Source organism: Populus trichocarpa, chromosome 6, assembly GCF_000002775.5.
Source record: "Populus trichocarpa isolate Nisqually-1 chromosome 6, P.trichocarpa_v4.1, whole genome shotgun sequence".
NCBI classification, from domain to species: domain Eukaryota; kingdom Viridiplantae; phylum Streptophyta; class Magnoliopsida; order Malpighiales; family Salicaceae; genus Populus; species Populus trichocarpa.
In genome coordinates this window covers 25,358,430-25,381,284 of record NC_037290.2, presented here as the reverse complement: position 1 = coordinate 25,381,284, position 22,855 = coordinate 25,358,430, and the positions used below count along the sequence as shown (strand labels likewise).

At 35.4% G+C, this 22,855-nt stretch overlaps 3 protein-coding genes across 5 annotated transcripts; 1 reads left to right on the top strand and 2 right to left on the bottom strand.

The window, feature by feature from the left end:
• Window positions 1-1,605: 1,605 nt before the first annotated feature.
• LOC18100687 (ACT domain-containing protein ACR2) lies at window positions 1,606-4,533 on the bottom strand. Its single transcript, XM_024603597.2, has 7 exons — window positions 4,339-4,533; window positions 3,560-3,631; window positions 3,297-3,463; window positions 3,128-3,195; window positions 2,364-3,035; window positions 2,160-2,264; window positions 1,606-2,041 (listed from the first exon to the last, which is right to left on the bottom strand). The coding sequence occupies exons 2-7, from the start codon at window positions 3,628-3,630 to the stop codon at window positions 1,697-1,699; spliced, it is 1,428 nt and encodes a 475-aa protein (XP_024459365.1). The 5' UTR covers window position 3,631; window positions 4,339-4,533; the 3' UTR covers window positions 1,606-1,696.
• Window positions 4,534-7,474: 2,941 nt separating this feature from the next.
• On the bottom strand, window positions 7,475-16,169 carry LOC7468650 (uncharacterized). 2 transcript variants are annotated; one of them, XM_024603429.2, is made up of 10 exons: window positions 14,620-16,169; window positions 13,586-14,059; window positions 13,189-13,490; window positions 11,845-12,570; window positions 11,484-11,774; window positions 11,189-11,350; window positions 10,168-11,106; window positions 9,868-10,083; window positions 8,703-8,963; window positions 7,475-8,144 (listed from the first exon to the last, which is right to left on the bottom strand). In XM_024603429.2, the coding sequence occupies exons 1-10, from the start codon at window positions 16,040-16,042 to the stop codon at window positions 7,803-7,805; spliced, it is 5,136 nt and encodes a 1,711-aa protein (XP_024459197.2). In that variant the 5' UTR covers window positions 16,043-16,169; the 3' UTR covers window positions 7,475-7,802. The 2 variants fall into 2 exon arrangements, with proteins under 2 accessions (XP_024459197.2, XP_024459198.2); XM_024603430.2 differs by having other exon boundaries at window positions 11,484-11,762; window positions 14,620-16,168.
• Window positions 16,170-19,019: 2,850 nt separating this feature from the next.
• LOC7471602 (protein FAR1-RELATED SEQUENCE 6) lies at window positions 19,020-21,922 on the top strand. 2 transcript variants are annotated; one of them, XM_024602689.2, is made up of 3 exons: window positions 19,020-19,242; window positions 19,722-20,548; window positions 20,663-21,922. In XM_024602689.2, exons 2-3 carry the CDS (start codon window positions 19,722-19,724, stop codon window positions 21,732-21,734), a joined length of 1,899 nt encoding a protein of 632 aa, XP_024458457.1. In that variant the 5' UTR covers window positions 19,020-19,242; the 3' UTR covers window positions 21,735-21,922. The 2 variants fall into 2 exon arrangements, with proteins under 2 accessions (XP_024458457.1, XP_002309639.3); XM_002309603.4 differs by having other exon boundaries at window positions 19,021-19,242; window positions 19,722-21,922.
• The last annotated feature ends 933 nt before the right edge of the window (window positions 21,923-22,855 follow it).

The window sequence follows — 22,855 nt, the reverse complement described above, 5'->3', positions numbered from 1 at the left end:
AGGTAAAAGATATACAAACTCTCTTTTTTCTAAAATAAATATAGAAAGACTTTAGAGTATTAACAAACTTAAAGTTATTAAAAAACAAACATCTTTGTCCATGAAATTTATATAAAAAAATTTTAAGATCAATTATTAATTTATGTACATGAATTTTTGAAGTTAACAGTAAAGTTTTAATTCAAATACACTACCCAAAATATTTAAAAATAAATTTGAAAATATATAAAATTAAAGTGAAAGTAAAAATAAATCTACTATTAAAGTTACATCTTTCGATATTTTGTGGAATATAATTCATCTATAATCAAATCTGAATCGATATTGTAACAACCCTTCAACCGGGATAAAATAACAATCTCATGTCAACTGGAAAACAAAGTAATTAAATTTTTTTCCTCTCTCAATTTCTCCTTCCTTCACCTGATTCTTCCTAATATTAGTGTTTTCTAAGTTAGACTCTGTAAGTTTGTAAGGTTTTTTTTATGGATTTTTTTTTGTTTTTCCCTTACTTTTCTCTCTGGCCTTTTCTTTTCTTTCTTTTTCTATTATGTTTCTGCCCAATCGGCAATATATAAAAGGAAAGAAGAGCTGATTTGTTTTATTTTTTAATGGCAAATAATCATTTTACCCTTAATGAGTCGCTTTGCTTTTATTTTAGAATTTTACGGTTCTTTTATTTTACGGTTCTCTATGGAAAAATAGAGAAAATTATATTTATTCCCATAAAAAATAGTTTCCCTATTCAATTATTCTTTTAATTTCTTTTCATTAGTAATTACAACTGGAGTTTGTTTTTTTTTTCCTCACCACTTTTTGTTGTGTATATATCGGACCGGCCAGCTCAAAATGGAGCCCCAACCTTCAAATTTTCTTTTATTGGGCCATCCATGATGAAGCCCCAACCTTCAAAACTCACCGATCAGTGACGATAAAGGGCTGGTTACTAGGAATGAATTGTTGGGAATGGTTTGATCGAGAGGAACAAAGCTGGAATGTAAATGATAAAAAAAAATATGTAGCTTCATAGACCCAGAAGAGTTAAGAATAAAAACAAAAAAATAGAAATGATATTATCTTCCCTAAGAGAATGATTTTTCTAATGGCCATGGAAATTTATTGTAAATGCCATTCCTATCCAAAAAAAAACTCCATTTAGTTTTTAAAAGCATGAGATATATAGTTTCCTAAGCAAGATTGACTATTATTTTTATTTTTATTTCCAAATTATCCTTTTTATATTCATTCTTAATTTTATCTGTAATAAGATTGAAGATTTTAATTAAAAATAAAGGATATTTTGGATTAAAAAAATAGTTATGATAAAAACCAACCCAAGAACCCAAGTTAATTACAATCAATTATGAAATCATTGGGACTTAATATTAAGTTTTTTAAAACAAAAATATTAACTAATTACTTCATTATAAACACAATTCAATTTTACTCTAAAACTGTTTAAGAGATAATTTATATATTTGTCTCTCTCTCTTTTATTTTAAAATGTTAATTAATTACAATTCAATTCACCTTGTGTTAGCCTACCCAATATATATTCTGAGTCTTGGATCATACAGGGTTTAATAATTTTGTATAAATCTACTCTTGGCTCGGGAAATTCACAATGAAATTTATTTTATATATGTACAAACCCTACAAATATGAACTACTCAATTAATTTTTACATCAAGAATACTTAATTTATTGCAATAAAGTTGTGAGAAAATCGTTCAAGTTGAGATTTGAGCAAGTCTCCAAGAGAGAAATGATGCCTTTCATGTGAGCTAATATTTGTTCTTCTCGTTTTGTTATCATTCTTGACTTCAAGATCAATTAGACCCATTTCTTTCTTCATTGACTTGATGAATCCCATATCAACTTCATTCCCTGAGACGTCTCTTACATAGAAAGCGTTCACTGCGTTCTTTCCTTTTGTTGCTATATCTGCTCGAACGACCGCAAGTCCGTTTTCTCGGAGAACCCTAGTTATGTCCGATAGTAGCCCTACTCTATTTTCTGCGCATAACTTCAGCCAAACACCCTGACACGAGTAGGAAAATCAATATGAATTTGATCAAGAAAATTAAGTGATGATGATCGATAGATAGATATTATGGATCAGATTCGAGTGATAATTTTTTGTTTTAACAAGAGCTCACCTCACAAACCCGACGCTCTATGGCAGCCTCTAGGCATTTTATTACCCGTTGTTTCTCACTTTCTGTGTTAAGTGGATATCCATCGTCATGTCGAATAAAGTATTCCTGTATCAACAAATATGGTGGTTAATTAGTCATTGAGAGAAAAGATTGTGGCATAGGTCATGTTCAACAGCATTTGGATGTTCATATGTTAGAACTTACTTGAAATGCACGGCCATCATGAGAGGCAACTGAAGCATGGAAAATCACATATTGCATGTCAGTTAGTGTGCATACGATATCGAACATGAGCCTTGGCCGATCCTTGCACTCTATGCTAACAATTGAATACCCTTTTTGGTCACAATTCTCGATCGAAACAGCCATCTTCGTCCCTCTTTCGGTGATATTCATTTCGGATGAGCTTCTAGGCCCATCAAAATCCCTTACCGAAAGCATGAGTTGATGCAACCTCCTTTCTACGTTGGTCATGGTGCCTTCCCCTCCAAGAAATCCCCTGGTTTTCACTTCTCGATTCTTGATTTGGAATGGTCCAGTACTAATGCTTGTCTCCATATTGGCACGGAGCACTGTGATTAGATGATCCTCGATGGAGGCTAAGCGGTGGGGGTCTTCGATTGGGGTGTGAGAGGATTGATCGGAAATGTACGCGACACAAGCTAAGCAAGCATTGTGGCTCCAAGCATGGGCTTCCACAATGTTGCAATGAAGATCTGCCAAGGTAGCTGATATCTCGGAGAAGAGTCCAGGCCTATCGGTTCCTGACATTTCAATGGCCGTATGCTCGTTTGAATGGTCGGCTTTGGAAACATTGTTGGTATATGCTCTTGCTTTAGGGGGACTTGGGGTACTCTCCCTTGTTGTTCCTATAGCCTGTAAGAAGTTTTTAGGTCGAGTGGCTCTTCGTTAATGACAATTACAACGACGCTAATCACGCTAGCTTGATGAAAGACTACATTAATTACCTGCTGGATACAGTTAATAACATTTTGATCTCTAAGTTTCTTGCCTTGCTCATCTTGTACATGAAAAACTGCAAGATCAATGCACAAACCAATTGTTCTTCAACAAGGCTTGATAAGACCCAACAAAATGTTGTAAATAGAATGCAAGCAAATCCACAAAATACCCTACCATCCATGAACCACTCGGCATCAGAGGAAATATAGCTTTTTGAGATGAAGAGATTCAAATCTGTCATAACTTGCACAACCTCCAGGAGGAGGCCCTGCTTATTTACGCTATCCACCTTCACTACCGTGCAATCTTCCATGCTTTCATTGTCAATACAAACTCTACAGCTGCAATGCAATGATGAACAACATAAGGTGGCTACATGAGCCTGCAGCTATGGATTGTTATATATAGGCTTCTGTATTGAAAGGTAAATTACTTACGTGGGCCCGTAGATCCTCTCAGACAGATTATCAAAATCAGGATCAAAGTAAGGCCAACAAACATTCTTCATTCTGCCAAAAGAAAGATCGAGAATGTAAGAACTAAAAGACTCCGAGATCTTGGTTTTGTTTCTCCCTTTTACTAGCCTTTGAAAGACTTGTTGGTTCAGTGATGCAACATAAAGCTAGCAAATTGCTAAAAATAATCATAGTAACTGAAAGTTAACGTAGGTACGTACTCTTGGCCTAACAGCTCATCAATACAAGAAAACAGATGGTCCAAAAAAATCTACGTTTTTCCAAGAAACTGAAGGTAAAAAGAAAAAAAAAATAGTACAAGCTTGTGCTCAAATTGTAGGTGTTCTTTAATAAATCTATTATTTGTACAATGTGTTTTCATCAGTTCATTAAAAAAAAAAATCTACTATCAATATTCAATCAAATATTAAACATCCATATTTTTTTAGTCAATTGAGTATAATTTATCCAGATTAAAAAAGATAGTACTTCAATTAAACTTGAAAAAAAAATCATATTTTTTTTAGTCAATTGAGTATAATTCATCATTATGGTGTATATATATATATATATCAAGAAGGTTCATGCAAAAACACATAACCAAATTCCAATGAGCTTGAAATTCAACCGGTTTCCATATTATCCCTCGTCAAAGGCCCTTCGGGTATGAAAAGAAATTATATGTTAGCCATGCATAAAATGTAGTTACAAAAGAAGAAATTGATCAGAGATTAAAGAGGACGTCAAGCATAGTAGCTTACATAGATATATATCGCAGTGATACAGTGGCCCAGCTGATTATGAAGCAACAATGCCCAGAAGAGAGAGCAGAATGAAGAAGCTTTCAGCCTCTCTGTCGAAGAAGATTAATACAAGACGAATTATGCTCTACGTACGTACTCCAATATATGGGGGGAACGAGAGAGGGAAGAATGTTACTAGTTTGAGGTTTGTGAATGAAGTTTGATTAGCTTATATAGAATGTTAAATACTTGTGGAAGAAACTTATTGGAAGAAAAATCATAGAAAAGGGAACACGTACAAAAGTCAAATAATATTTATCGGCCACGTTTGTGTTGATTTCTTCCTCTTGAATGTCTTTGTCTTCATGTCTCACAATCATTTTCCCACATGCTTCCCTATGTTTTTGGCTTTCTTGGTTTGTGGATATACTAGTCAAATATCCCGTGTTTATAAGAACAAGTAATTAGTGAAGAAAAATGCACCATCCTCTTTGATCTTCTCACTTAAACAATGGCCAAACACGTCTTTCAAATATGTGATCAGGAGGTAATTTAGGGCAAGATATGTGTCTGCGTGTATGGTAGCTAGCTAGCTAGCTAGCAGGTCCTGCCCAGTTTACACATGCAGGAAAATTTTTGCTATCAAGATATATCGTATCATTCTGTAAAAATACTTTTTATTTGAATCAATTCTCTAGTGTTGAATTTAAATAGAATGGATGAATTCATTTTATTTTTTATATTATTCTCATCGCTTTCATATTATTATTCTTTAAAAAGCTTTTTTTAAAAAAAGATTAATAGATAAAAATGCAATTTTACAAGCATCATACATGACTTCCATTTAAGGAATTTGAGGGGTTAATTGGTTAGGGTTTTAGAGAAATTATTATATGGACTTATTGATTATAAATAAAAATTTAATTATAAAAAATAAAAATTTAACAAAATTAATCATATTATAAAGACTCATCGTACGTAATTGTTAATAATTTCTTATTATACATAGTCGAGTCCATATATACCAACTAATACAAATTATTTTGGTTCAATGAACAAGATAAATAATGTAAAAACAATTCTAGGGTTTTCGAAGCTTAGGTTTTAGAGGAAATCTTGAATTGTGCTACTTGTATAGTGGATTGAACTTCAAGGACAGAAGTAACAAGTTCATGGAAATTACTCCACATGTGGGCTCTTCACACCAAGAACAAAAAATTCTTGCCACGGTGAAAATTGCCTCTGATCACCTTCAACTGCTATATAACTTGTATGAATATGCTTCCGAGACTAATTGAAGCATTGAATTTTTTAATTTTATCTTTTTAGATACCAAGTTTGCTTACCTTATGTCTGAAAATGGACAAAGAAATGTCCAATCGCCTATCATCAAGCTCTCTATGTACGTACCGGTGCCAAATTTTAGGTTACATCAATGATCTTATCAGCTGTGATGCTGTAAGAACTCCCGTGTTGGAAAAACAGGTGCCTTAGCTTCCAAAACGTGTTGATTTTCTTGCATGTCCCATCATGGTACGTTTGCAAAAAGGTCAAAGATAACATGGTTGGATCTATCCTATGATTAAGGATTAAGGATCGATGATGGTGATGATCTTATCTGGATGAGTCGTCGTGTTGTAATTTCTTCTGATGGAAGGGAACATTGTGGTATGGTCTTCTCTTGTTGAACGTGTTAGCTGAGGTGGAGATGCAAATGCTGTAATTTCAATTGCAGCATTTGCATCGATCGATGGATGGATGAATGGAGGAACTTCTTCTTACTTGCCTGATTTAGGACATTCATACTAGGGCTAGAAATCAACATATAGAAAAGGATAAAGATAAAATATAAAAATAAATTTATTCTTGAATTAATTTCGGAATGAATCAACATATAGAAAAGGATAAAGATAAAATATAAAAATAAATTTATTCTTGAATTAATTTCGGAATGAATTTTCAAGACAGAGACATGTCTCTAATAATAATATTTTTTATTTTTTATTCATAAAATATTTCTATAAAAAACTTTTAATTTTAAAATTAACAGTTTTAAAACTCAACTCAGGAAAAGATTCAAATCAAATTAGAATGGTCAACTCGAGTTAACTCAAAAAAATTAAAAAAGAACAAAAAAATATGTTGTTTTAACCAAATAGCATATATGAACAATCGTTCTATCTTGTACATCACTATCGTTCTATCTTGTACATCACTATCAAATATAATTTTGTTTTTGTATCTTAATATATCTTGTTTCTTTTATTTTTGGTCTTTATTTTTTATGTATCGAAATAGTAATCAAATATACAGTCAATATTGCACTTATACTGTCAAGTTACATATAGTTTAAAACCATAGGGAATTCACATGATGGAGATACACGGGAAAGAGCATTTGATGGTTTTTGGTCTTGATGAAATTTAGGGCTATACACCGCTGTGAACACTGATTAATCATTGTCCACCAACCAGGAAGCAACACAAGGATAGTGTTGTTTTCCCTCCATTTCTGCAGCTGATTCTTTTTTTCTTTTCTTTTTTATCCTTATGTGCAATTCAAAAATTCGAATCACTTCTGTTTTCAGAATTAAATTATAGTAAAGAATCGGTGCCAGTCAATTATCTTTGCTTTTATTTGATGCATCACGACATAATCATCACCCATCACCCAGGCTGGCTGGTGAAAAGAAAAGTTCTTTTTTCTCACTAAAATGGCCAAGCTTGAGCCCATCACTTGCGCCAGTGAACCCGGTCCTGTAACAATGCCTAACAACTAACCATGCTGAAGTTGTTGATGCATTCAAAATATTAGACAAGAAATCTGAGACCCAACAGCTTTACTTTGTGCCAAGATCGAACATGTTCTAGCTCGCAACTGGACTAAAGTAGACACATTAAACCAGTTCATTATAGTCGAAACCAAGAGATTACCGCCGAAGGCAATCACATGAACAAGTCGAACTGAGAATCTCTGTAAACTGTGTCAGTGGACTCAAACGAACGAACCAGCCTCAGACTATCAAAAGGGCTACCAGGAACACAACTTTACTTCTTGTCAAGTTATAACCCGAGAATCAAACTGGTTTTTCAACTAATTGGACAGTCGAGTTATAACTTATTTTAAACATTAAAAAAGATGAGGAAAGGCCGTGTAATGAGATATGCCCATGATCGACAAAACTTTTCATGAGCCTTGCAATTAACTTTTATGAAAAGAAACAAAATAAGTATGGCATTTGCAACTGTTAGTCCTATTGGACTCACTTCCAGGCACTGCCCTCCCGTCCCTCTTTCATACGAGAGAGAGAGAGATGTGTTATTCACTTCTTTTTTTCCTTTTCGGAGTGTTCCAACAGTTCTACCAGTTAAAATGCCAAGAACTCGAAAAAGGAACATCCCTTCATATTGAGATTTCACCAGGCTGCATAAGGTGAACAACTGCGCCAGCATTTGACATTATCAAACCTGTAATTGCGAAATTTATGTATGGTTAAACCATGGACCAACTGTTCCATTCACGAGTCCATTGTTGTGGATCCCGACACCATTTGGAATCAGTGGAGGCAATCCAACTGCCATTGGAGGTGGAGCAGCAGGATACAATCCATGATTGTGGGGTAAGGTGTGGGGGCTCACATGAGGACTGGAGGCAGGACTCCCCTTGCACTGTTGGAGGGCATGAATCTGCCTGAGACCTTCCTCATGAATACGTGATATAGTCTCCAACTCCTGCATTGATAGAGCTTCCAATCCGGCTCCGTAAAGAGGGGCATGCCGGGTCATTTCATCTTGAACAGAAGCCTCAAGGGTGTGGATATATTGCTGAAAAGGAAAGGATGAGCATTAATCTGACACTGCTGCTTCTAATTCACACAAGGTGGGAAAATAACAAGTCTAACGTTAAAATCTGTTGTCTGATTGCAAATGATTAATTCATGTGCTATAGGTAAGAGCTTGCATCATTCTAAGCTCATGCTGCGTGAAGCAGAAATGAGAGGTTTTATTGGAGGGGGAAAGGAAATAAAAGAAAACAGAGTCTGTCACTTGATAAGGTTATGTAGCAGCTCTGCTCTTGCAGTCAACAAATCAAGCATCAAAAGGGATCCCAAGTTTAATCATGCTTGCCCAAACCATTCGAGGAAAAAAAAGAAGTCTTATCACCTAAAACACTGACATTGCATAGGGGAGTTCAAATGGCAGGTTATTAAGACAATCCTTTTGAAAACAAGGTAATGGTTTTGATTCTCAAAGACAACAATGGAGAACCACAAGCTTGATCAAGTATCATGACCAAGGCAGCTTTCTATATGAGAACATGATTTGACATGACTGTGATTGTAAAATACTCAGGAGAGGTGTAAATTATGTAAAAGCAAAAACCTGGCAGGCCTGCAATTTTGATTCCATCCCATCAATATATGCTTCACACCTGGCAACCTGCTCTTCCTTCTCCCTCTTCTCTCCTTCAGTTTGCCCAACTGTTTTTGTCAATCTCCGAACCTCATCCTCCAATGACTGACGGATTTCCTCCCTTGTCACATTCTCTGTAGCATACCGTTTCAGTTCTTCATCAAATCTTTTTCGTGCAGCTTCAGCGCTCTTCAGCCTTTCAGCAAGAGCATTTTTCTCTTTTACTACTTTCTGCATGTTCATATATAAAATGCAGCACAACAGCAGTCAGCACCAAAGGGAGAAGAATATATGCAAACAGCTAAAACTGTTTCCAGAGTACAAACTTTATACAGTAACCCTGACCAAAAAAATATTCTAAATAACATAATTCCATCCACCTATCTCAAGTACAAAGAAGCAAATTCTACAGGAATATATCAACCGTGTATATCCACAGTGTTGATCACAAATATCAAGCAACTCACTATTTCCAAAACATTCCTCCATAAGAAAGCAACATGATCAGATGTAGCACAGTAGAATAATTGCATCTTTGAGAATGTAAGAAATCAAGTTAAAAGCAAAAGACGGTGAATGGAGGGAATTTGTAAACGCCATTCTCTTAAAAAAGTCTCCCCTTGGACTGGGAATAATGGAGGTAGTTATTAACTTCATAACTATTGAAGCCAAACTTCAATCATAACATTCTAATTAATTTAGGAAACTATACCCTAAGGATATACAAGAAACTTGATAATAACTTCATTTCCCTCCCGTTCTCTAACCAAACAAAGAAAATTATTTAACTAGCATTTCCCTAGTGATGAATCGAAACAAGGAAAGAGTCTTTTTCCTTCCCTTTCCTTAATTCCCCCTCCCTTCCACTCCTCCCAAGAATTCCCAGACAGCAAGCCAGAAACAACACATATGCCCTTTTCTAATTGAGAATATAAGGCCAGATTGGCAGCTGCAGATCATTTGATTGGAATGAAATTTGGAATGGGTACACAAGACAGAAGGGAGTGGCTATCTACTAGAGCTTCGACCAGACAGCTAAGTTAGTATTTCACTTGAGATAAGAGACAATTCATAATGGATTGATGTGGTAAAAAGAAGTGGATTCAAAAAAGAAGGCAGTATCTTATTGTCTTACCTTCAATTCATCCCGTTTTCGGGACTTCAATTGGGAGAGCTGTGTCTCAGCATCATGAAGACGGTCTTGAAGAACTTTTTTCTCAACTGTCAGCTTTGTGATTTCATCATCTCTCTCTGAACGTAGCCATTCAAGCTGACTCTCAACTTCTTGTATTTGTTCAGAAAGTTCCTTCTTTTCCCGAGTGAAGCGATCCATCTCAGCCTTCATTTCAGACTGTCATTTGAATAGTGTTATTAACATTAATAAACACCCATATGAAATTCCCCATATGTTTATTAACTGAATTATATGAGGTACCTTTAGCCTATTGTTAGTGGCCTCACAGTCACTCAATTTTTGAGATAGATTTGCCTTCTCCCGAGCCATATTGGAATTTTCTGCTTTCCTCTCATCACGTATACGAATAATTTCATCTTCACTAGCACATAGCTGGTGCCAGAGAGCTGCCCGATCAACATTTGCAAGTTCAGCAACCTCCCGCATCATGCTCAGAACAGGTTTAACAATTTCTTGCTCCTCACAAACTAAAATAGCCAATATATCCAAATCTAAATCTACATCACAACTATTATCAGTAGTACTGGTGGCACGATCAACAAGTCTCTTTAGCATTCTCCCTCTATAGGTCTCATTGGCATACCATTTAAATAGTATTGTGTACAGCATCTTAACAAATCCCTTCACACAAAGGTCTCTAGAAAGAGCCAGTGTCTCAGCAAGACCAAGAACAACAGAAAAATCATCACGTTGGACTCGCAGCTGTTCACTGGCTTCTTCCTCTATTATAGCATCTGTGTGCTGAAAATTTTCATTAACAAATCTGGCATTAAAATTCAATCTCTGAGCAAGGCGTCTTTCCAAGACCATTGCTACAGATTGAGCCATAATTGCTCCTCGAGCTACAGCCCTCTCAAATGTTTGAGAAGCCTCAACAGCAAGGCAAGGTATGGATAACATCTCAATCAGGATATAAATGTCAGAAAAATGACATCTAAAATGGAATGTCTGCTCATCCACCACATGCAACCTTTCAGCAGCCGATGCATTTTCTCCAAACAAGAAGAGGCCACAAGGCAATGTTGAGCAGCTATCACCAAGGGCATCATCACAATCAATATCTCTTAGTATGGTTTCAGCAACATCTCCCCAACTATTCACAGTTCTGCTCAAAAAATCTAGGACAAAAGGAGACACATCAGCCCCCAAGTTTTTTAACCTAGTGCGAACTGATCTGACCTACAAAAGAAAACAGAGCAGGTTAAATAAGCATTATCATGTCGGACAACAGAATAAGATATTCTGAAAAAGAAATGCATACTGCTTCCGGAAGATGTTGACACTGGGATGCAGCCTTGAATATAAAATCTATGGTAGCAGCAAGAGGCTCATCATTTGAATCAGCCAAAAGATCAAAAGACTGAATTAAAACACGCTCCCACACATCACTGCCACACTCCAGTTGACTAAGAGCACCAAAAACCTAAGCATGACCATCAAAATCACACAATAAGACATCTGGCAATAGACTTAAAAAAGAATTGCATGTGCAGTTGGTCAGAAATGAGAGGGAATCTTTCAAAAAAGTGTCCTATTGTATTCAACAGTTATCTTACAGGTATCCACAGTGCAGGTTCTGCATCAGGCTTTTTAAGTCTTTCAAGAAGTGCATAAGCCGCCAATGGATGCTCTGCATGCTCAACCAATTTGGGAATCAAAGAAACCAGGTCTGGCTGCAGATGCTTGGGAGCTTTATCCAGTACAAGAGCAATCTTTTGTGCAGACTGAGGTCTTCGTCTTGGCTCTGGGCAGCCTTGTGGAACAGCTCCATCTAGGGCTCTCAGTGAGTTAACAATCAGTCCCAAGAGCTCCTCAGATTGTTCTGGCCACTTGGTCTGAAAGTTCATCTTCTCCAATTAATTAATATAAACTAAAATATTAGTCAGGAAAAGTTGCCAGTTATGCAGAAACCCATACCTTAGAGCGAAGAGAAGCATTTTCCAAAGCACCTCCTGCAGTTGTTACTGGTGGATAAATAGGCTGTCCTGGAAGAGCTTGTCCAGGCATATCAGTCCCATTTATGTCAGAGCTTTGTACAGCAGATGCTCTTTTAGAATCATCTAGACCAGAATCCAACCTTTCATGTACAGGAAATTGAGCGGATTCAGTTGCTCCACTTCCCCTGTCAGATTCCAATGGGCTGGCAGCACCACTGCCATCAAGAGAAGGCTTTGAGTGCGCATCAGAGGAATCATCATTCGAACTTCCTTCCAAAGGTTGGCAACATTCAACCATTATGTCCAATAGTAAATCTATGATTGCCTGCTGCAAAACTTTAACTCCCATCAACAAATTCATCAAGCTGGGAGAAGATTCATCAGCCTTCGCAGCCTTCTTTCCATCATTGCCACCAGAAAGCTTGGTTGGAAGAAGCAGCTTCTTTACTTTAGCTGGTTCATCAAGATAAACACGTAGTCCAGTCAGAAAACCAGCAATTGCACCGGCATCCATTAGAAGCTTTTCTCTTAAGGTAACCTGAGGCTGTGAAGGATTATCTCCGTATGTGAGGTGAAACCCAGCTCTGGAAAGAAGGTTTCTAAAGATATCTTCTTCATCTCCACTATTTCCTTCACTATCTTCAGAATCAATGAGTTCATCAGGATCAGTTGTTAAAGCATCCTGATCATCCTCGGACGCCAAAACCTAAGGGAAGGCAGAACACACATAAACATCTAGCTAGCATATGAAAAAGAGGACAGAACAAAATAAAACATGTTGCTTCTAATCTCAACAAATTGTACAAAGTACAGGCTATTGAAAATAGGAAGATGCAGAGAAAGAGTAAATCTTTAGAACACAAAAAACACGCGCAAAACGTAAAAGAAAAAAAAATCAGAACCAATGAACTGGTACTAAAGTCATGAATTTTTCTATTGTTACATGCATTTTCCTGACGTGTATTGTGGTGCTTATAAATATAATTACCAACATGTGGGACGGGCTGGTGGGGTTTGGGGATGGAGGACAACTACCCCCATTATGTATTCCAAGGCCTATTGGCCTATAGATGAACCAAAACAAATGATATTCTTATAATTCTGAGATAAAAGAGCTTAAAAGAGTGTAAAATCTAAAAAGCCTGGCTGATGTAAATACAATAGATTTTAAAAACTTGGACACAAAGCTCTCCGTATACAGAAGGTTAAAAATCATGTAAAAACATAAAGCAAGCACATGAACCAACTGGCATATCACCATACAAGAATCTCAAAACACAAAAATAGCAGGCAATAATAAGAGAAGAAGGACCATATTTCTAACCTCTAAATCTGAAAACTCGAACCATGGGCAGCAATCTAAAATTTCACATACAAAAACAACAGTATCACGTACGAGGAACCCTGCATCTGTTTCCAACATATCTGACACCTTCATGAATTGCAGGACAGAATTATTCCATGTCTTTGTACAAATAGATGACTCCTTCCACACAGTCTTGGCTGGATTTTTTTGATTCACAACAGCCATCCTGTATCTGACCCAAAAGTTTTTATCTGGATCACTACCAACTGACTGATCACTCTCTAAATATATGCATATGGTGTCAAAGGACTCATACACACCTGCAATGGGAAAAATAAGGACCATCAGTTGAATAAAGAAAGAGGCAACCGCAACCAGAATTTCAGCTGAGAGGGAACCAGAGATAACTACCCACCAATCCGAAGCTCACAGCCACCAGCTTGGAAGAACTTGCTAAATATTTTTCGAGTTTCCATTATTTCTTTGAAGGACAAGAAGTTCTCCACCTTCCATGTAAATGAACTTCTTTTCCCAACCTTGTCAATCTGGGAAGTGCCATTAGTTGACTCAGTATCCTGATCCGTAAAATCTTGCATAATGGATGTTTCTTTCAAAATGAGAACCTCCGCAGAGAATACAACGGTATCTTGAACAAGAAACCCAGAGTCTTGATCAAACAGGCTTGTGAGTGTCACGAATTCACGCCAACCCCAATCTTTTGCAGCTTTGGAATAGCGATTTTGAGATTCCTTTGTGACAGACTTCTCTTCCATCCTCTGGTTGACAACTGACAATCGATGGCTCACAAAACAACTCCAATCGCTAGAAGTATTTCGCAAATCTGTAACTTCAAGAAACACTGAAAGATGGCATGGTGGCTGAGACTGCCCTGATACCATCAAGCATATAGGAAATTCTCATCAGTTCACTCTCCTAGAACTTTCAGTTTGGCTTACATATTATCTTGAATCCATAATTCATGTAAGTAAAGATAAGGCTAATTATAAGAACTGTCAGTTTGGTATACATATCTAGCAATTGTACAATTAGCTTAAAAAAATAAAGCATTTAATTCAAGAAATCCTTCTCTTTCCTATTACACCCTATGAACCAAAATATAAGTAACTAGCTAATTATAAGCAGTAAACAACAATGCATAGTGTTTGGCAACCCCTTAGTCCAGTTAAATGAGTTCATCACTAATTGGAAAAAAAATTATGAATCTACTTCAAATAAGTCCAGCATAACAAACATATCAACAATAAAGAAATAAACTCTATTATGTTTACACAAGCAGGAACTACTACATCTCAACTATCCATATGAGGAATTAACAATTAGGGCAAGATTTTAATAATAAAGTCGAGGCATACAAAAAGTCCACAACATAAAGATATATGAGTAACTATAAGTTCATAACTAGTTATTATTAATGAAAATCTTGCATACCTCGAGGATAAACAATGAGTCGGCAATCCCGGTTCCCAATCTGAAACCTCCTGCTCTTGATGCAAAGACCAGTAATCTTCCTCTTCTTCAAAAGATCCTTCAACCTCATGAAATTCTCGATCCTCCAAGTGAATTTCCCCATATGCCCATCGGACTTCCTCGCTCCACTCCCAATCCTCCCTCCAATTAACCCCCCATTCTTCGAAAAACTACTGAACTCCTTAATCACATGAAATGAAGTACTAAACACCGCAGTATCATCAACCAAAAACCCCGACTCGGCCCCAATAAAATCAGCCATCTTCATATAATCATTCCACCCCAAACTCGTATTATCCCCACTCTTATTATCTGCTGCAAACCGTCCATATGAATCCCTATGCACATGATTACTCCCCCCAGCCTTCTGATTCAAAACAGACATTCTAAACAAACACCAACAACTCCTATCTGAAACAACCGTCTTCTCCGTATCCTTACTCTCCAAACACATAGACAAGTAATCTGTTCCATTCACAGAGCTCTGATACACACTAATCCTCAAATTACATTCCCCTGCTGGAAACACCGGACTCATTATCTTCTGAGTCTTAATCATTTCCTTAAACAAACTAAAATTATGCACTTTCCATGTACATTTCCCACTTAACACATCCGATACCGGTCCCACAGCTACCGAATTGGACGAAATTGATAACGAAACCCCCGATTGCACCTCATTATTACTAGTGCTGCTACTACTATTATCACGCATAAAACTAACAGATTCGTTTAAAATCAAAATATCAGCGGTGATTAAAACGCAATCATTATTAAACAAATAGCCTAATTTGGAATCAAATACGGTAGAAGCCGGGGTAAAATCACACCAACCGTGTGATTTTTTCTTACTGGAAAACCGATGCCATGAATCACGGTGTATGGTTTTGGAATCATCAAGTGGATTAACAATTGATAAACGGTAACTAGCAAAACAATCCCATTTTGACGAAGATGTACCGCGAGGGTCCATGATTTGAAGATAGATTGAGATGTACCCAGGCAAAGCTTGGGAGTCACCTTTAGGGTAGATTAATAAACGGCAATCGTAACCCCCTACTTCAAAATATTTACTCCATAATGCCCTAGCTTTAACACGTGGAAAACTCTGTACCGTCCATTTGCAGGTTGCGGAATACTCCCCTCGCCGATCGATTGTCACGGTTTCTGCTGCCGCTCCGTTCGTTCCGTCTAGCGTTGTCCCCACGGTGATATCGTCGATTGTCGAGGTTGTTGTTGTCGTCATTGCTGTCGATGATGAGGTGCCGGGAGAGGATTGGTCGGAGTGAGAAGGTATAGGGGCAGATGATGAGCAGGTAGAAGATGTGGCTGCCGCTTCCATTGAAGTGGCAGTGGTGGTGGTGCTGCTGCTGCTGTGTTTCATTGTTTGTTAGGGGTTTTGGTGTTTGGAGTTATTTATTTATTTAATTTTAATTTAATTTAATTTTCTCTCTATAGTTTTGTTCCCAAAAAAAAAAATTAGAGAGAGAAAGGAGGTGAAAGAGAGGAGGGATGTGTGGGCGTGAGGGTAAGAGAAGAGCCTTGGACAGTGAACGGCTCATTGTAGTTAACATGCGCTTCTTCTTTTTTTCGTTTTTTCTCTTTTTTTTTTTGGGTTTTCTTGCAGTCAGGATCCGGTGTGGCGTGGGTGTATGTTTTGTTTGTGTGAGATTGAGGAAAATTTTGAGGTGGGGTCCACGTTATGGGGCCTGGTTATGATGCACATGCGTGGGAGTGTGGACAGTAGCCATAAAGGCAGCTAACTTTTTTATAAAAATATTTATGTATTTTATTTTTATGCTAATGATATATTTATTTTGGGATTTTTGTAAAAAAATAATAATACCAGCACCACTATTTCAATTTTTCAAAGTCACTATCTAATCTTGAAAAAAATTATAGATTGATCCTCAAGTTTTTTGTTTTAAGAATAAATAAGTATTTTTAAAGAAAAAATAAAAAATAAAGTAATACTAGATCACTCTTAAAAAATCTATTAGTTTTATAGAAAACTACCCAATCTAATTTTAAAAAAAAAATTATTAATTGATTATCAAGGTTTTTGTTTAAGAATAATTGAATATTTTTAAGTAAGATAAAGATATTTATGTGTTCTGTTTTTATTATTTGATTTGGGATTTTTGTAAGCAGTAATAATAATAATAATAACATCAACGATAATAATAATACCAACACCATTATTTCAATTTTCCAAAGCCACTCTAACTAATTTAAAAAATATATATAGATTGATTCTCAAGCTTTTTGTTTTAAAAATAAATAATAAATAATATTAAATCACTATTAAAAAATCAATTAGTTTTATAGAAAATTACTCTATCTAATTTTGAAAAAAATATCAATATTTTTGTTTTAAAAATAAATAAGTATTTTTAAAGAGAAAATAAATAATATTAGATCACTCTTAAAAAAGCAATTAGTTTTATAGAAAATTACTCTATCTAATTTTGAAAAGAAGTATCAATATTTTTGTTTAAAAAATAAATAAATACTTTTAAAACAAAATAAAAACCGAAATAATATCAGATCACTCTTAGGAAGTCGATTAGTTTGACAGAATTAATTAACAAAACTGTTTAATCATTTACGAATAATCCTTAACAAGATTAGCAGCACAAGAAATCTCTTTATTTCTTATATATTTTAACAGTGGGAATATTATTAGATTCTTCCCGGCCACCATAATTAATTTCCCACAACATGGTCTAATTCGATTGAAGGGTTATGGTTGTGATTTTATTGAAATTTAGAATGTTTGGAATTTTCTAATTAGAGATTGCCTCTGAGGAAAAAAAAAACAGAATGATGATCCATTTAAAGGAAGGATTCAGAAATTCCATGTTGGTTTTTTTTCCTTTTTTTTTAATTGGACCACGTCAGGGATTAGCTAATATCAATGTGACTCTATCCATAGGCGATGATGATGATTCTCCTATCCTATCATATGTGTGTGACGTTAACGGAATGACTGAAAATCATGACGATTCAGTTTTTTACTTAGCATTCACTAACCGGAGGGAATAGCCTAGCCTAAGCGGGCTACAGTTTTTTTTTCCCTCAAATTAATTTTTTTAGTTTATTTTTTATGTGTATTTTAAATTTTTTTTATGTGGTTGTATTAAAATGAATTTTAAAAAATAAAAAATATTATTTTAATATATTTATAAATAAAAAATACTTCAAAATTTATTTATATCGCTTTCTTATCTCTTGCTTGTTTGGGAGTGTGGTTGTGGATTTACAGTTGTTTTTTAAAGTGTTTTTCATTAAAAAAAATGTATCAAAATAATATTTTTTATTTTTTAAAAATTATTTTTGATATCAACGCATCAAAATAATCTAAACATACCAAAAATATATTAATTTAAAGTAAAAAAATAAAAATAATTTAATTTTTTAAAAATATACTTTTAAAACATAAAAACAAATAATAACTTAATCCCTTTAATCAAATGCATACCCAATTGACACAAGGGCTTATTAGTGATTGGGCTTTGCTGCACTTTGAGATCGTGTAAAATGAAAGGTTTTTTTTTAAAAAAACATAAAGTATCATAGGCTAGCTTTCATATTCGAACTTGAGATATGGAGAGAGGAAACCCCCGATGTGAGGTAATATCTAGGATGGTGTTAAATGAAAGTGTTTGCACCAAAAATGGAAATTTATTAGTTGATAATAAAGTGTTTAATTTATTTTATATAAATAAATACTAACTCTTGCTAATCCGAATAAATAATTTATTTTATATTTAATTTTCATAAATACTGTTAAATTTAACTTTAAACATGCTTCAAACTTAGCTGAAGGTATAATTTATATCATATATATGCACATGTAAAATATTTATATTTTTTTAATTTAATATAATATATAAATATTTCAATATTAACATATTATATATTTATTATTTTATGTTAAACAATAAATAGTTTTAAAATTGATCAATACAAATGGTAAAGTGTCATGGAGTGTGTGTTTGTAGTAGTTTTTAATGTTGCACTTTGAAAAAAATAGGTTTTAAAAAATTATAAATTATAATTTTTTTTTAACTAACTGTATATTAATTAACTAAATATTTTTAAATTTATAATTAAGATAAAATATAGACGGTATGACGTTACACTACATCCAGTGGCAAAACTAGGGGGGCTGCAAGATTTTTTTGTTTTTCAATCCCTCTTTGAAAAATTAGATTTTTAGCTCTAAAACAAAAAAGAAGATTAAATTTTGCCCCTCCTAATTTTTTTTTTCCCCTAATTTATCCCCGAACTAAAATTTATTAGCTCCGCCACACCACATAAATAAACAAAGGTGGAAACACACACACTCTGCTAATTTGCAAACTACAGGACCGAAAAGCGAAAAAACACAATTACCAGAGAAAAAACACTGGTTGTATATTTATAGCCTTTTCAGGCCCCACGTGTCGTTCTCCAGAGTCGAAAGATCAACGAAACCTCTGTAAGCCCGAGTGTGACTCGCACACTTTCCTTCAACGCCAACTCGGACAGAACTCACTCCTATGTATTCACCGTCGATTGCTGCCTGACTCAGTAATCACTGTAAGATCCTCCAAAATTCCCCTTCAATTTCAATTCGCAGCTCATTTTTTAGAGCTAAAAAATCAATCTTCTTTTCTTTTAGGGTTTCAATTGATCATATCTGTAAAAAAATTGAGACTATTTAACAAGAATCTTAAATGTGAAGTATGTTTCCTAAGGACTGGATAACACTGCTTGACATATTTTCTGCTAAGCATCTTAAGTATTAAGCATGTTTTGTAATGTAATCCTTTTAACTTGGGCTACACTTGTTACAACAGACCAGATTGTGCTTGGAAAATAAGCAAGCAAAGGATGCTATAATTAGTTTATTGGTGGTAGTTAATATGTTCATTTTGATGAAATTACTGTTTATGGTCCTGTCTGGCCTTTCAATGTGAAACTTGATATTTAAGGTTGTCAACATTGTTTTTTATCCTATCCATGATACTTGGTATGCATGTGTTGCAAATTAGTGTTTTTTTTTATTTTGTGGTCAGATGGAAGAAGTTTGTTTGAATAGTGAGCCGGTGTTTGACGAAGGCGATGACTATGAAGTTGAGGGAGACAGCAGTGCAGTGGGATGTGATGATGAAACTGGTGAAAATTGTTCGAAGAAAGAACGACCAGAACCGACCGTGGGTTTGGAGTTTGATTCTTTTGATGAAGCTTATGATTTTTACAATGTTTATGCCAAGGAACAAGGTTTTGGCATTAGAGTGAGCAACTCTTGGTTCAGGTCAAAGAGAAAAGAACGTTATAGAGCGAAACTTAGTTGCAGTAGTGCAGGTTTTAAGAAAAAGAGTGAAGCAAACAATCCAAGACCGGAAACAAGAACTGGCTGTCCTGCAATGGTCGTCATTAGGCTAGTGGACTCTAAAAGATGGAGAATAGTTGATGTTGAGCTTGAACATAATCATCCGGTGAATCCTCAAATCAAAAGGTTTTATAAGTCTCATAAACGGATGATTCTTGCAGCCAAAAAAGCACAACCACCACCAGAGCCTGTCACCGAAGTACACACTATCAGGTTGCATCGTAGAGCTCTCATGAATACTGGGTGTAATGTGTACTTAAATGTTGATGAAAGGGGGCATGTTGATCATGTTGATCACTTCAAACATTTGGAACTCAAAGAAGGAGATGCACTTGCAGTATATAACTACTTCTGTCGCATGAAGTTGACAAATCCTAACTTCTTTTACTTAATGGATCTCGATGACGAGGGGCGCCTGAGGAATGTGTTTTGGGCTGATGCTAGGTCCAGGGTTGCATATGGTTTCTTTTGTGACACGGTAACAATTGACACAACATGCCTGGCAAACAGGTATGAGATACCTCTTATTTCATTTGTTGGTGTGAACCACCATGGACAATCTGTGTTACTGGGATGTGGCTTCCTTGGACACGAGTCTATGGAATATTTTGTCTGGATTTTCAGGGCATGGATCAAGTGCATGCAAGGGCATCTTCCACAGGTTATCATTACTGACCAAAACAAACCCTTGCAAAGTGCAGTATCTGAGGTTTTCCCAAATGCTCGTCATTGTTACAATGTGTGTTGTATCACCCAGAGAGTTCCAGAGAGGTTGGGAGGGTTGCAGGGATATGAAGCCATCAAAAGACAATTAAATAAAGCTGTCTATAATTCCCTAAAGATAGCTGAGTTTGAAACTTCTTGGGCTGACATGATCAAGTGCCATGGTCTTGGTGATAATAAATGGCTTCAAACGTTGTATAAAGAAAGACAAGCGTGGGTTCCAGTCTACTTAAAGGACATATTTTTTGTGGGAATGATCCCCATCCAAGAAGATGAGAGCTTGAATGCCTTTTTTGATGGTTATGTACATAAGCATACATCGTTTAAGGAATTTGTAGATAAGTATGATCTCGCCCTACACCGTAAACACATGAAAGAAGCCATGGCAGATCTGGAGTCCACAAATTCAAGCTACGAGTTGAAAACAAGATGCAACTTTGAGGTGCAGCTCTCCAAAGTGTATACAAAAGAAATCTTTAGAAAGTTCCAGTCTGAAGTTGAGGGGATGTATTCTTGTTTTAACACAAAACAGCTGAGAGTTAATGGACAAATAGCAACATACATAGTCAAAGAACGAGTTGAAGTTGCAGGAAGTGAGAAGGAGGTTAGGCATTTTGAAGTTTTATATGATACAAGTCAAGCAGATATCCGATGCATATGCTGTTTGTTCAATTACAAAGGTTATCTATGTAGGCACGCCTTGAACGTGCTTAATTATAATGGTGTGGAAGAAGTCCCTTCTCGCTACATTCTGCCACGTTGGGGCAAAGATTATAAGCGCAGGGGTCTTCTAGATCACAATTCCGGTGACGTTGATGTGGATAACCCAATTTACTGGCATAATCTTCTGTATAGGTATGCCATTCCAGTTGTGGAAGTAGGAGCAGAGTCTTCAGATCATTATAAGATTGCATTGCAAGAACTGGAAGAGTTGTTGAACAAATTCAATCTTGCAGAGGACAACTTGGTGTAAATTCCTATATGTAGAAACTAGCTAGAAATTAGAAAATGCCGATTTGTAAAACTTCTTGCGGTGTCTATTATACTGTCTTCTCATGCCACTGGTGGAAGATATGCATCTCATACGAGGTTTCCCATGTCTTTGATTCTTTGAACTTGTGGCAAGCGTTATTCTAGTTTGGTCATTGAGAATGTTTTTGCCATGTTCTATAGCCTTGGTTCACAATGCAAACAGCACTACACAGGAGGTTCAAGTTCCAGGACAAGGGTTTGAACTAGTCCTTCCTATGTTTGTTTTTGTGTTGTGAATGATGTTTTCTCAAAATTTATATTTTTTTATTGTTTTGATATACTAATATCAAAAATAAATTTAAAAATATATTATTTTGATGAATTTTAAAATAAAAAATATTTTAAAAAATAATTATTATTACAACGTTAAATAAATTCAAGGCACAACAAAGATGCACCTTGAATTGGCAAACAAGGAAACTTCTTGCAAGACACCAATTACACTTTGTACAACTTCCATTGGTTTGTTATTGTGATTGGATTGTTTTATTATTATTATTATTATTATTATTATTATTATTTTAATGTTTTAATATTTAAAATAATTTTTTTTAAAAAATTGTTATTTTAGTACATTTTCAAATAAAAAATATTCTTTAAAAAACAATATAAAAAAAATAATGTTTTAGCTATTCATCTCCAATTTACTCCATGAATTACCTCTGAAAGGCTTCTTTATATTTTTTCCTTCCAACCGAGGAGGCCAAGACGGCACGATTCATTGATATAACGTGGAAATCTTCAGGGATGAATGGCTGGGTATAAATATTTGCAAATGAAGAACATGTGCTGCAAAATTGGTTAGCACATGTAGTAGAATTTAGAAGTCTCCCTTGTGATGGGGCAAATACCTTGATGGAGTTTCCAGTGTGTTTTCTTATATATTAAGCTCCTGCTTAGTCTCCCTTAGTTTCTTAACGATGGCAAAATATGTCAAGCTTCATTCCACAGAAGATGCATCTTTCTGAATGGAATCAGAGAAGAAAAATAAACAAGATTCTGGAAACTTGACAGGCGCCTCCCCTCTCCCTTCCCGTCGATAATACTGAAAGCAGCACACAC